The sequence below is a fragment of the Phocoena phocoena genome, chromosome 21, assembly GCF_963924675.1.
Source record: "Phocoena phocoena chromosome 21, mPhoPho1.1, whole genome shotgun sequence".
In the NCBI taxonomy this organism is placed as follows: Eukaryota; Metazoa; Chordata; class Mammalia; order Artiodactyla; family Phocoenidae; genus Phocoena; species Phocoena phocoena.
The window spans coordinates 4,863,994-4,876,460 of NC_089239.1; the positions used below are offsets into that span (position 1 = coordinate 4,863,994).

A 12,467-nucleotide genomic window follows, 5' to 3' on the forward strand; every position below is an offset into this window, starting at 1 on the left:
AAGTGATATATAGTATTTGTCGTTCTCTGTCTGACTTACTTCACTAAGTATAATATACTCTTCACTAAGTATGATAGGTGTCTCCATGTTGCTGCCAATGACAATATTTCATTCTTTCTGTGGCTGAGTAATATTCCATTTTATATATATATATATATATAATATACACGGGTGTGTATTTATGTGTGTGTGTGTGTGTGTGTGTATATATATATTGAGTTGTGTTCATGTCTTGACTATTGTAAATAATGCTGCTGTGAACAATGCAGGGGTGCGTGTATCTATTTGATGTAGTGGTTTTTGTTTTTTCTGGATATACACCAGACTGGAACTGCTGGATATATAGTAGCTCTATTTTTAGTTTTTTAAGGAACTCCATATGTTTTCCATAGTGGCTACACAAATTTACATTCCACCAACAGTGTACGAGCTTCCCTTTTCTCCAACATTTGTTGATGATGGCCATTCTGACAGGTGTGAGGTGATACCTCATTCTGGTTTTGATTTGCATTTCTCTGATAATCAGTGACGTTGAGCATCTTTCCATGTGCCTGTTGGCCATCTGTATGTCTTCTCTGGAAAAATATCTATTTAAGTCTTCTCCCCTTTTTTTGATTGGGCTTTTTTTTTTTTTGATATTGAGTTGTATCAGCTGTTTGTATATTTCAGATAATCACTCCTTATTGGTTGCATCATTTGCAAATATTTTCTCCCATCCCATAGGTTGTCTTTTCATCTTGTTGATGGTTTCCTTTGCAGTGCAAAACTTTTAATTAGGTACCCTTTGTTTATTTTTGCTTTTATTTCTTCTGCTTTGGGAGACTGATCCAAGAAAATATTGCTACAACTTATGTCAAAGAGTGTTTCACCTGTGTTCTCTTCTAGGAGTTGTTCGGTTTCATGTCTTACATTTAGGTTTTTAAACCATTTTGAGTGCATTTTTACATATGGTGTGAGTGAATATTCTAATTTTCATTGTTTTACATGTAGCTGTTCAGCTTTCCCAACACTACGTGCTGAAGAGACTGTTTTCTCCATTGTATATTCTTGCCTTCTCCGTCATAGATTACTTGACCGTATAAATGTGTGGGTTTACTTCTGGTCTCTCTGTTCTGTTCCACTGATCTTCTTGTCTGTTTTTGTGCTAATACCATGCAGTTTTGATTACTGTAGCTTTGTAGTGTAGTCTGAAGTCTGGGAGGGTTATACCTCCAGCTTTGTTCTTTTTTCTCAGAATTGCTTTGGCAAATTGGGGTCTTTTGTGCTTCCATATAAATTTTACGATTATTTGCTCAAGTTCAGTGAAAAATGTCCTGGGTATTTTGATAGAGATTGCATTAAATATGTAGATTGTTTTCAACAATATGGCCATTTTAATAATATTGATTCTTCTAAGCCAAAAGCATGGGATATCTTTCCATTTCTTTAAATCATCTTCGACTTCCTTCATTAATGTCTTATAGTTTTCAGCATATTGGTCTTTCACTTCCTTGGTTAAGTTTATTCCCAAGTATATTTTTGATGTGATGTGATTTTATTTTTTTTTTTACTTTTCTTTTTGATATTTCATTGTTGGTGTACAGAAATGCAACAGATTTCTGTATATTAATTTTGTATCTTGCAACCTTGCTGAATTCATTTATTAGTTCTAATAGTTTTGGGGTGGAAACTTTAGGGTTCTCTATATAGAGTATCATGTCATCTGCAAATAGTGACAGTTTTACCTCTTCCCTTACAATTTGGATACCTTCTATTTCTTTTTCTTGTCTAATTGCTGTGTCTAGGACTTCCAATACCATGTTAAATAGAAGCAGTGAGAGTGGGCATCCTTGTCTTGCTCCAGATTTTAGTGGGAAGGCTTTCAGCTTTTCACCATGGAGTATTGTGTTGGCTGTGGGTGTATCAGTTATTCAATCTAAAAATAAAATCCACATAAAAGTGATTTGAAAGCTTAGTGAGTTGATCAGATGGTTCATTAATTTGTTATTGAGGTTCCAGATCTCAGCTTTTCCTTGGAATAACCCTAATTTTCATAGTCTTGCCAGCTGCACTCCACATCACAGGGGCAAAGAAAAAACAGAAGGCATTGCTATATTGCATGATGACTAATGGGCCATATGAGAGTTTAAATTTGTTTTCTTCTCCAAAAGATTTGGAGCAGAATTTTTTCTAAAATTAAATTATGTCCCATATAAAATACAAAGATAACTGAGGTCTAGAAAAAAATTCCTTGGCTTATTAAGAAGTATGAAAAGAGTTCTTAGGGGTATTGAAAGGAATATTGGTTTTGGAAATTAAGGATTTGCTTGGAGTCCTGCCTTTACCATAACTAGTTACCTTACCTTCAGCAAAACTTTGGCGTCTCTGAAGTCCATCATCTGAGAAACAGGATAATAATCCAACTCATAGTTATTGAAAAGATGAAAGCAACTTGTATGTTGTAATGCATAAAAGTTATTTTTGTCTTCTGTTAGTAAACTCTTCCAAGTTAGATTCTCTTTTTTTTCCTGGACCCAAAAAAACTGTAAGCTCACAATGAAATATGTTAATAGCTGAGGCTGTGCAATCTCAAAATAGTGATAGTACGTCTTTGTCATTTAGATAGCAACACCTGCTCTATAGTGTTTGTCTTTTGGTCTTTTAAAAAAATATTGTATTTTCAGTGTCAATTTTAGCAGGTATGGATTGAAAATAACCTCTCACAATAAACAGAAATAACTGACAATAAAATTAGCATGATTTCATCAGTTGGTACAATCCATGCAACTGACAGATCAGCTTCTATCACTTTGACAAATCCTTTACTTACTAGTTATTTCCATCTATAGCACACAAATGTTTAATTCATTCATTCAGAATCTTTCAAGTCGTGATTGTACAATGTTTACTTCAAGTTTGGGCTTTGATTAATAAATCACTCCCTTACCTCTGAGATCTTTTTTTTTTTTTTTTTTTTTTTTTTTTGCGGTATGCGGGCCTCTCACTGTTGTGGCCTCTCCCCTTGCGGAGCACAGGCTCCGGACACGCAGGCTCAGCGGCCATGGCTCACGGGCCCAGCCGCTCCGTGGCATGTGGGATCTTCCCGGACCGGGGCACGAACACGTGTCCCCTGCATCGGCAGGTGGACTCTCAACCACTGCGCCACCAGGGAAGCCCCGAGATTTTATTTTTAAAAACCTTTCTTTCCTCCTAAAGGATGGTTTCCTGAACTATCAGATGGAACCATAACAAATTGCAAACTTTGACGCAATAAGTTAGGAATTTTTAATTGTAGCCCAACTTCAAAAATAAAGGCTGGCAAAGATCATTTTTCCTGATCTCAGTAAATTCTTGGATTTTTGAGCTCTAGAATGAACGGGAGAACCTTTCATCTTCAGCTGTTGAGGACACGTGCACTCAGGAAGGGACTAATGTGGCTTGTGGTTCTCTCTGGTTGTTTTTCTCCCCAGCAGCGCCTCTGAGCTCACTTAAACCTCCGAGAGTGGACACTGCTCCAGTGGTCTCATCTCCCTATCAAAGAAGAGATTCAGACAGATACTGTGGGCTCTGTGCAGCCTGGTTTAACAACCCTCTGATGGCCCAGCAGCATTATGATGGCAAGAAACACAAGAAGAATGCAGCAAGAGTTGCTTTGTTAGAACAGCTTGGGACAACTCTGGATACGGGGGAATTAAGAGGTAAGAGAAACTCTTCTGATTTCTGCCACGGAACTGGGCTTTCAGAGAAAGTGTTTTCGTAAACTGGGATGATTCTTCCTATTGCTTTGCTTACTAAGGACAATTCTAGGATCCTCCAAAAGGAATAGAAGAAAAAGGAAATGAACAGAAAACTAATTTTTTCCATCTCCTTTCTTTCAAAGTATTTGTGATTGCCATATTTTTATTGACTATGTTTCAGATCAAAACCACCCGCTCATGAGCCAGAGTTTTTCCTTCTGCTTTATCTTTAAACACCTCCTGGAATGAATGCTTTTGTACACGAGCAGTACAAGAGCAGATGCAAAAAAGGCCAAATGGTGTTATCTTAAAAACTTTTGTGCTTTTATGAATTCAGCCCAAACAAAGCAACACATTGGCTCCATTTCATGGATTAAATTAAGCCCAAGGCCTTTTCATGGGCATATCTAGGAAGCTGAGGTAAGACAGTGCTGTGGACCACTATAGAATCAATACCTGGCTCCCCCCATCCCCCATCTGATGCGTATTTTCTCGGTTGATGGAAACCATGGAGCATTTGAAGTTCGTGTGAGGTTTCACAGAAGTTGCTGAGTGGAGACTTGGAAGTCAGGGTGAGGATCAATCCTATGGATTCCTGAGGAAGCCACATACCATTCTGTGGAACCTAATAGAATATTTCATCATCAACAGCCATTTAAACATTTTTTGATCACCTAAACTGTTTTGATCAATTGATGTTGGCAGTGTAGAAGTAGAAATGCATTTTCTCAGAAAAATAATTCTGCAAAGGGTGCTCTACTATACCTCAGATATTTTATGGTTTAGCTATACTTTTAGGAGTTGACCAGGCAATCATCCATCATAATAGCTGTAATAGCAAAATTTACAAGTCAGTTCTGAGAATGCAACCTGGGTTCTGTATGTAGAGCCTGCAATTCTTATTACCCTTACCAGGCTATGAGCCTCCAAGGGAAAATAACCTGGTATAATTCTAGACCAAATAAATGGGACAGAAGATCTTGCTGTGTGACCTGACAGGAGGGACAGGTCACTTCTGATCATGTTGGTTGGGGAAGACTTCACCAAAGAAAAGGACTGGAGTTGGAACTAGAAAGGTGGGTGGTCTTTTAGCAGGTGAGAAGTTATCCCATGTGAGCAGAATCATATGTGTTTAGGCAAAAGAGAGGAAAAGATAAGCTGTAGCTGGTGAATAAACAGATTATCATGGAAGAAGCCTATCATACAGCATAGATTTAAGACTGCAGGTCCATTAGGAGATCTATGGAGCTTGATGAGAGACTGATTTATCCAAGATAATGATTAAAAACAGCAAATGAGAGCAAAGAGGAAAAACACTATTTTTGTGGAGGTTTTCTAGCTCTAGAGAAACAACATGGAGCTTAATATTTCAGTATGTTGGATCACGTTGCAAATGCTTTTGAATTGTTGGTACTATTGCTGTCTGCTGGGGAATTTCTTGTGTTCACAGTCTCTGTCTTGTTAAAAATACAGGAGGAGTATTTTTTAGCTGAAGGCCTCCCATGTCTCGCTGTTCCTGGCAGATAACAAGTCTGCTCAGCGACTCCTTCATGGCAGGAGGCACTGAAGGAGAAAAATAGGGCTTTATTTATGTTTTGTGCCAGATATTATGACTTGTAGAAGAATTATTCCTAGAGCACATTCTTCTTGTCTATTTTGAATTATCGGTGCTGCATCTTTTAGGTACAGCCATGTCTTAATGACTTGGGAGTCTGAATTCTGTAACATCTGAGTGGTTTGTCTTTTATCCCAAAGACAAAAAAGGCTGCTCTTGGACTTGATAACTCAATGTGATTCTGACTCAGTAGCACATGAAACGCGATTAGCATCGAACACAGCGTCCTTGAAACCAACCTTTTCACCCACCCCAGGTGACATCTTGATGTATATGTATTCAGGCATTACATATTGCAAAAGTTTAGGGAATAAAGCAATGATGATAACCTAGCATGTTTTAAAACACACGCGCGCGCGCGCGCACACACAGTCTCCTATTTCTGGAACGCTTCTAGTGCATGGTCGATCAATTAATAAAGGCAAAAATGCTAACCAGTAAATACAGGCATATCAATAACTTTTAAAAAACTGGTATCAAGCAGCTGGAGGATGGCAGTGTCACAGGCTTCCTCTCCTTCTTAGCACTTCTCAGTTTTTAATTTATTTTATTTTATTTTATTTTTTTGGCCGTGCGGCACGTGGGATCTTAGTTCCCCGACCGGGGATCGAACTTGTGCCCCCTGCAGTGGAGGCATGGAGTCTTAACCACTGGACCGCCAGGGAAGTCCCAGCACTTCTCAGTAAAACACGACATCATTTACCGGTTTATTATGGTTTTCCTGATTTCTCCCTACTCACCCTATAAACTGTTAGCAACTTGAAAGCAGGAATCTATGTCTGCTTTGCCCACTGATGTGTTCAAAAACACCTAGAATAGTGACAGACACAGAGTAGGTACTCAATAAAATTGCTGAATGAATGAATTAACAGAGAAAGCAGAATTTAAAAGTCACCTAAAATTCTGCATTTTTTAACATGGCAATACTTTTCATTTCCAAAAGGATCCTGATTGAATAATTTTTACAAGACATTATTTATGATTTTTTCTTCTAATTTAAAAAGACGATGTATATTTTATATATTGTGAAAAGCAGAGATATTAAGTGTTATATAGTTCACTGAGTGTAACCCACGCTCCTACCAAGATCCATAACTTTTCCATCATGACGTCATTCTCACGGGCCCCATCCCAGTCAATCCTAACTTCCCATTCCAGGGAACCAATTTTCTTATTTCTTTCACCAAAATTTAGTTTTGCCTGCTCTAAAATTTCATATAATTGTCACAGAAAGTATGTATTTTTCTGTGTCTAGCTTCTCATATTTTTTTTTTTTTTTCTGGCGGTACGCGGGCATCTCACTGTTGTGGCCTCTCCCGTTGCGGAGCACAGGCTCCGGACGTACAGGCCCAGCGGCCACGGCTCACGGGCCCAGCCGCTCCGCGGCATGTGGGATCTTCCCGGACCGGGGCACAAACCCGCGTCCCCTGCATCAGCAGGCGGACTCTCAACCACTGCGCCACCAGGGACGCCCTCATATTGTTCTTGAAACGTATCCATTTTGTTGCGTAAAAAGCAGAGTAGCCCCTTGCTCTTTATCACGGAGTGGTTTTCTCCTAGACAGAAATCCCACAATATGTCTAGCCATTCTCCTCTTGACATTTTTGGGGCTATTTTGAATAAGGCTTTCATGAACATTCTTTTTGTTGTTGCTGTTGACAGATGTTTTTACTTCTCTTGTTAAATACCTCAGAGTAGAATTGCTGGGTCATAGTCATAAGTTGGGTGTATTTTTAACTGAACAAGAAACTACCAAAATGTTTTCCTAAGTAGCTGCATTATTTTGCACACCCTAAAGCAACATATATGAATTCCATATCCTCACCAGCATTTGTTTTTATCAGTCTTTCAAGTATTAGTCATTCTAGTGGGTGTAGGAGAGTATTTCATTATGGCTTTAATTTGTGTTTCCATGTTGACTAATTATGTCAAACACTTTAAAATGTTGGTCATTTGTATATCTTCCTTTGTGAAATGTCTGTTCATGTCTTTTGCCTATTTAAAAAAACTGGCTGTCTGCCTCTTTATTTAATTTTTTTAACATCTTTATTGGAGTATAATTGCTTTACAATGGTGTGTTAGTTTCTGCTGTATAACAAAGTGAATCAGCTATATGTATATATATGTCCCCATATCTTCTCCCTCTTGCATCTCCCTCCCACCCTCCCTATCCCACCCCTCTAGGTGGTCACAAAGCACCAAGCTGATCTCCCTGTGCTATGTGGCTGCTTCCCACTAGCAATCTATTTTACATTAGGGAGTGTATATATGTCCATGCCACTCTCTCACTTTGTCCCAGCTTCCCCTTCCCCTTCCTGGTATCCTCAAGTCCATTCTCTACATCTGCATCTTTATCCCTGTCCTGCCCCTAGGTTTTTCAGAACCGTTTCTTTCTTTTTTTTTTTTTTAGATTCCATATATATGTGTTAGCATACGGTATTTGTTCTTCTCTTTCTGACTTACTTCACTCTGTATGACAGACTCTAGGTCCATCCACCTCACTACAAATAACTCAATTTCATTTCTTTTTATGGCTGAGTAATATTCCATTGTATATACGTGCCACATCTTCTTTATCCATTCATATGTTGATGGACACTTAACATTGTTTCCATATCCTGGCTATTGTAAATAGAGCTGCAGTGGACATTGTGGTACATGACTCTTTTTGAATTATGGTTTTCTCAGGGTATATGCCCAGTAGTAGGATTGCTGGGTTATATGGTAGTTCTAATTTTGGTTTTTTAAGGAACCTCTATATTGTTCTCCACAGTGGCTGTATCAGTTTACATTCCCACCAATAGTGCAAGAGGGTTCCCTTTTCTCCACACCCTCCCCAGCATTTATTGTTTGTAGACTTTTTGATGATGGCCATTCTGACCTGTGTGAGGTGATACCTCATTGTAGCTTTGATTTGTGTTTGTCTAATGATTAGTGATGTTGAGCATCTTTTCATGTGTTCGTTGGCAGTCTGTATATCTTGTTTGGAGAAATGTCTTTACATCTTCTGCCCATTTTTGGATTGGTTTGTTTGTTTTTTTGATATTGAGCTGCATGAGGTGCTTGTAAATTTTGGAGATTTATCCTTTGTCAGTTGCTTCATTTGCAAATATTTTCTCCCATTCTGAGGGCTGTCTTTTCGTCTTGTTGATGGTTTCCTTTGCTGTGCAAAAGCTTTTAAGTTTCATTAGGTCCCATTTGTTTATTTTTATGTCTATTTCTCTTGGAGGTGGGTCAAAAAGGATCTTGCTGTGATTTATGTCATAGAGTGTTCTGCCTACCTTTTTCTCTAAGAGTTTTATAGTGTCTGGCCTTACATTTAGGCCTCTAATCCATTTTGAGTTTATTTTTGTGTATGGTGTTAAGGAGTGTTCTAATTTCATTCTTTTACATGTAGCTGTTCAGTTTTCCCAGCACCTCTTACTGAAGAGGCTGTCTTTTCTCCATTGTATACTCTTGCCTCCTTTATCAAAGATAAGGTGACCATATGTGCTTGGGTTTATCTCTGGGCTTTCTATCCTGTTCCATTGATCTATATTTCTGTTTTTGTGTCAGTACCATACTTTATTGTTGAGTAGTAGGTAGAAGGTTTTCATATATTATAAATACAAATCCTTTGTCAGGTATACCCATTGTGAATATTTTCTCCTAGACTATGACTTGGCTCTTCATTTTCTTAAATAATGTCTGGCAAGCAGACACTATTGAATTATCAAAGTATAATTTCTCTTTATTTTCTTTCATAATCATTGCTTTTTGTGTCCCATCTAAAAAATCTTTGCCTACACTCATGATCAAAGGTAATCTTGTATATTTTCATCTACAAGTTTCATAATTTTAGCTTTCACATCTAGAATTATGATGTATCTCCAATTAATTTTTGTGTATGGTGTGAGGAAGGGGTTGAAATTCATTTTGTTTTTAGATATTTACCCAGTTGTTGCAGCAAATTTGTAGAAATTATTATTTTTTTCCTCATTGGATTTTCTTGGCACCTCTTTTGAAAATCTATTAATTGTGTGTGAGTCTATTTCTATACAATCTATTGTGTTCCATTGATTTATTTGTCTATCTTTATGCCAGCACCACACCGTATTTATTTATAGCATTAGAGAACTTTTGATAATAGGTAGTGCAAGTTCTCCAGCGTTATTTTTTTTCTCAAGATTTTTTGGCTGTTCTAAATCCTTCACATTTCTTTATAAATGTTAGAATCAGTTTTTCAGTCTCTACATAGAAAGTTTGGTGGAATACTGAATGGGACTTCATTTAATCTATAGATCAATTTGGGGAGATTTATTTAAATGACTCACAATATTGAATCTTACAATCCATGAACATCATATATCTCCCTATTTACTTCTTTCTTTAAGTTCTATCAGCACTATCACGTAGTTTTCCATGTAAAGATTTTACACATTATTAGTTGAATGTGTCCTTGAGTACTTTGTGCTCTTTAACACTATTATAAATTATATATATATATATATATTTTTTTTTTTTGCCGTACGCGGGCTTCTCACTGTTGTGGCCTCTCCCATTGCGGAGCACAGGCTCCGGACACACAGGCTCAGCGGCCATGGCTTACAGGCCCAGCCGCTCCGCGGCATGTGGGATCTTCCCGGACCGGGGCACGAACCCGTGTCCCCTGCATCGGCAGGCAGACTCTCAACCACTGTGCCACCAGGGAAGCCCTAAATTACATTTTTTGAAATTTCATTTTTATGTGTTTCTTACTGACATATAGAAAATACAATTAATTTTTATACATTGACCTTGATTCCTGTGACCTACACATAACTTTCTACCTATTATTTGTATATAATTTAATAGCACAAAAAAACCTCGTACCTTTTGTATTTTTTTGGTATCCACACTATTTAGTCATTGGAAACTCTACAGAACCGTATTAGCTTTCTGGCCTTCCTTTGCTTCAAGTGGCAAATCAAATTTTTAAAAAGGAAATTATTCTTGTAGATTAACAAGGGATTTTAAATGGGATTGGCCTAAATAGTTATTAATATGAATAACCTGGTTACTGACTCAAGTTTAGTGATATTTGTTCCAGAAAGTAGATGACATCTGTCTCTACTTCCAACTTTTAGCTTAATAAGAAAAACGGCCACCTCTTTCTGAACATGGAGTCCAATCTAGAAAGCAAAGGAAGTTATTGAATTATAGAATTATAAACTCCAATGGACAGAAAGTGCTTTAGAGGTTTTCTTTGTAGTTCAATTTCTTCTTGCTAGCATAAAACACAGATATAAGGCAATTTCTTATGTAGAAACAGGGAGAGTATAAATTATGAATTTAGACTCAGTGGAAATAGAATATTCATTTTGCAGACATTTATTATTTATTCTTCTAAAAGTGTTAGGATGAGAAGATACACAGTTATTTCATTGTTTCGGAGGAAACGAAAACAGAGCAAAAGAATTCATCTGAAAATTTCATAATGTTTCTGAGCATCAGACGCAGACAGTGCTGGAAAGGACATCAAACATCATGAATTTTGCCCCTTGTTTTAACAGAGCAGGGTTCTGGGGCCCAGAGAAGTGGGGTAACTGTCCCCTTCTAAGTTATGGCTCCTGATTGGAGGTGCATCCATTTCCAATGACTCCTCATTGACTAGCTAGAACTCTGATGATTAACTCTTTTGTTTCAGAACAGTTAAGTTTGGGAACTTATGTATATTTTAGTATTAAACTCTCTTTGAATTCAAGTATAGAATGGGCACAGTTCAACTCTCAGCTTTCTGGGAATGAATGATTTACAGGGTACATCCTATACTTTAATAAAAGAGTTTTCTCCACCTTCATGACTCCATCTCAGTTAGAGAGAATCTAGAAAAGGCAAAGAAATCATATTCAATTTTTCCAGGGGCCTGGGATTGAGAAGCAAAATTCTGTGAAGAGAAAGCTATTTCTAGAGAGGCTGCTAGAATTGATGACTCCCTCTGTAATGCAGCTTCTGCCTTTATTGGAGGGAATGGGGAATCATTTCCAGGGGTTACAGAAAGCTTACCCAGGACTTCAAATCATAAAAGTGGTATGTGAGTGAAAATGAGAACACTTTCCTCAAAACAGAACACGGGAGTGAGAGAGATTTACTTTTTGAATTATTTCTGCTGTGGACTTTCAGATGATTGTGGGTTCCTCTAAATATTAGTTTGGCCTTTGCCCACGTGGCAGGCGGTAGACAGCTTGGCCGTATCATTCAGTGGCCCTCCTCCACCTTCAGGTCACCTAAGGTACCTGTGCAGGGGACTTGGGCACTGGGGCTTCTCCAAGACCAGGAAAGGAAAGGCAGTCTAAGTCAAAAAATGAACAGTTTCCAAAGGCAACAGGTGCAACTATTGCTGTGCGACAATCACCCCAAAACTTAGTGGCTTAAAACATGGTAAACATTTATTATCTCTCAAAGTTTCCAGGGAGGAATTTGGGAGTGGCTTGGCTAGGTGATTCTGGCTTGAGGTTTCTTATCACTTTGCACCTGAGATGTCAGCCTGGGCTGCAGTTCTACTTCTAAAGGTGGCTCATTCCATTCTGGAAAACAGAGTCGTGGTTGCCAGTCATTGGTGGTGAGGGGAAGAGGTTGGCTACAGTGGGGCCGTAAGAGGGCATTTGGGGGTTGTGGAACTTGTCTGGAGCCTGATATGGCTTCCTGGCTGTATGTGTTTGTTTGTCAAAACTCACATAACTTTATCCAAGGAGAGAGTGGGGAGAGTGGCATGTCAATTGCAAAAGCCAAATAAAAGAAGAAAGAAAATGTGAGTCACTCATATGTTGGTAGGAGGCCTCTGTTTTTGTCCTTGTGGGCCTCTCTCAGGAGTTTTGAAGGTGCTCGTGCTGTGGCCCTGGCTTCCTACAGAGCCTCAGGTGAAAGCCATCTTTCTAGGATGCTCCAAGGTCACAGGGCCTCGCTTCCATCACCTTCTGTTGGTTAGAAGTCAATGCCAGTCCCTATTCGAGGGGTGGCTGGGAATTCAACTCCACCTTTGAAGAGGGGACTACCAGAGAACACGTGGACATTTTTAAACCACCACAATCAGAATGCAGGTGGACACCCGACCCATGTGACAAATACTGTGCTGTCATACCCTTTGTAGACTTTGGAGTGGAAAACATCTCATCCAC

The 12,467-nt window shown here is 38.5% G+C and overlaps 1 protein-coding gene across 1 annotated transcript in view; it reads left to right on the forward strand.

The window, feature by feature from the left end:
• ZMAT4 (zinc finger matrin-type 4) overlaps positions 1 to 12,467 on the forward strand; it is a 335,488-nt gene that overhangs the window by 218,871 nt on the left and 104,150 nt on the right. The window contains exon 5 of the mRNA XM_065899963.1: positions 3,450 to 3,677. Coding sequence (XP_065756035.1) covers positions 3,450 to 3,677 — 228 coding nt within the window. The remainder of the gene's footprint in view (positions 1 to 3,449; positions 3,678 to 12,467) is intronic.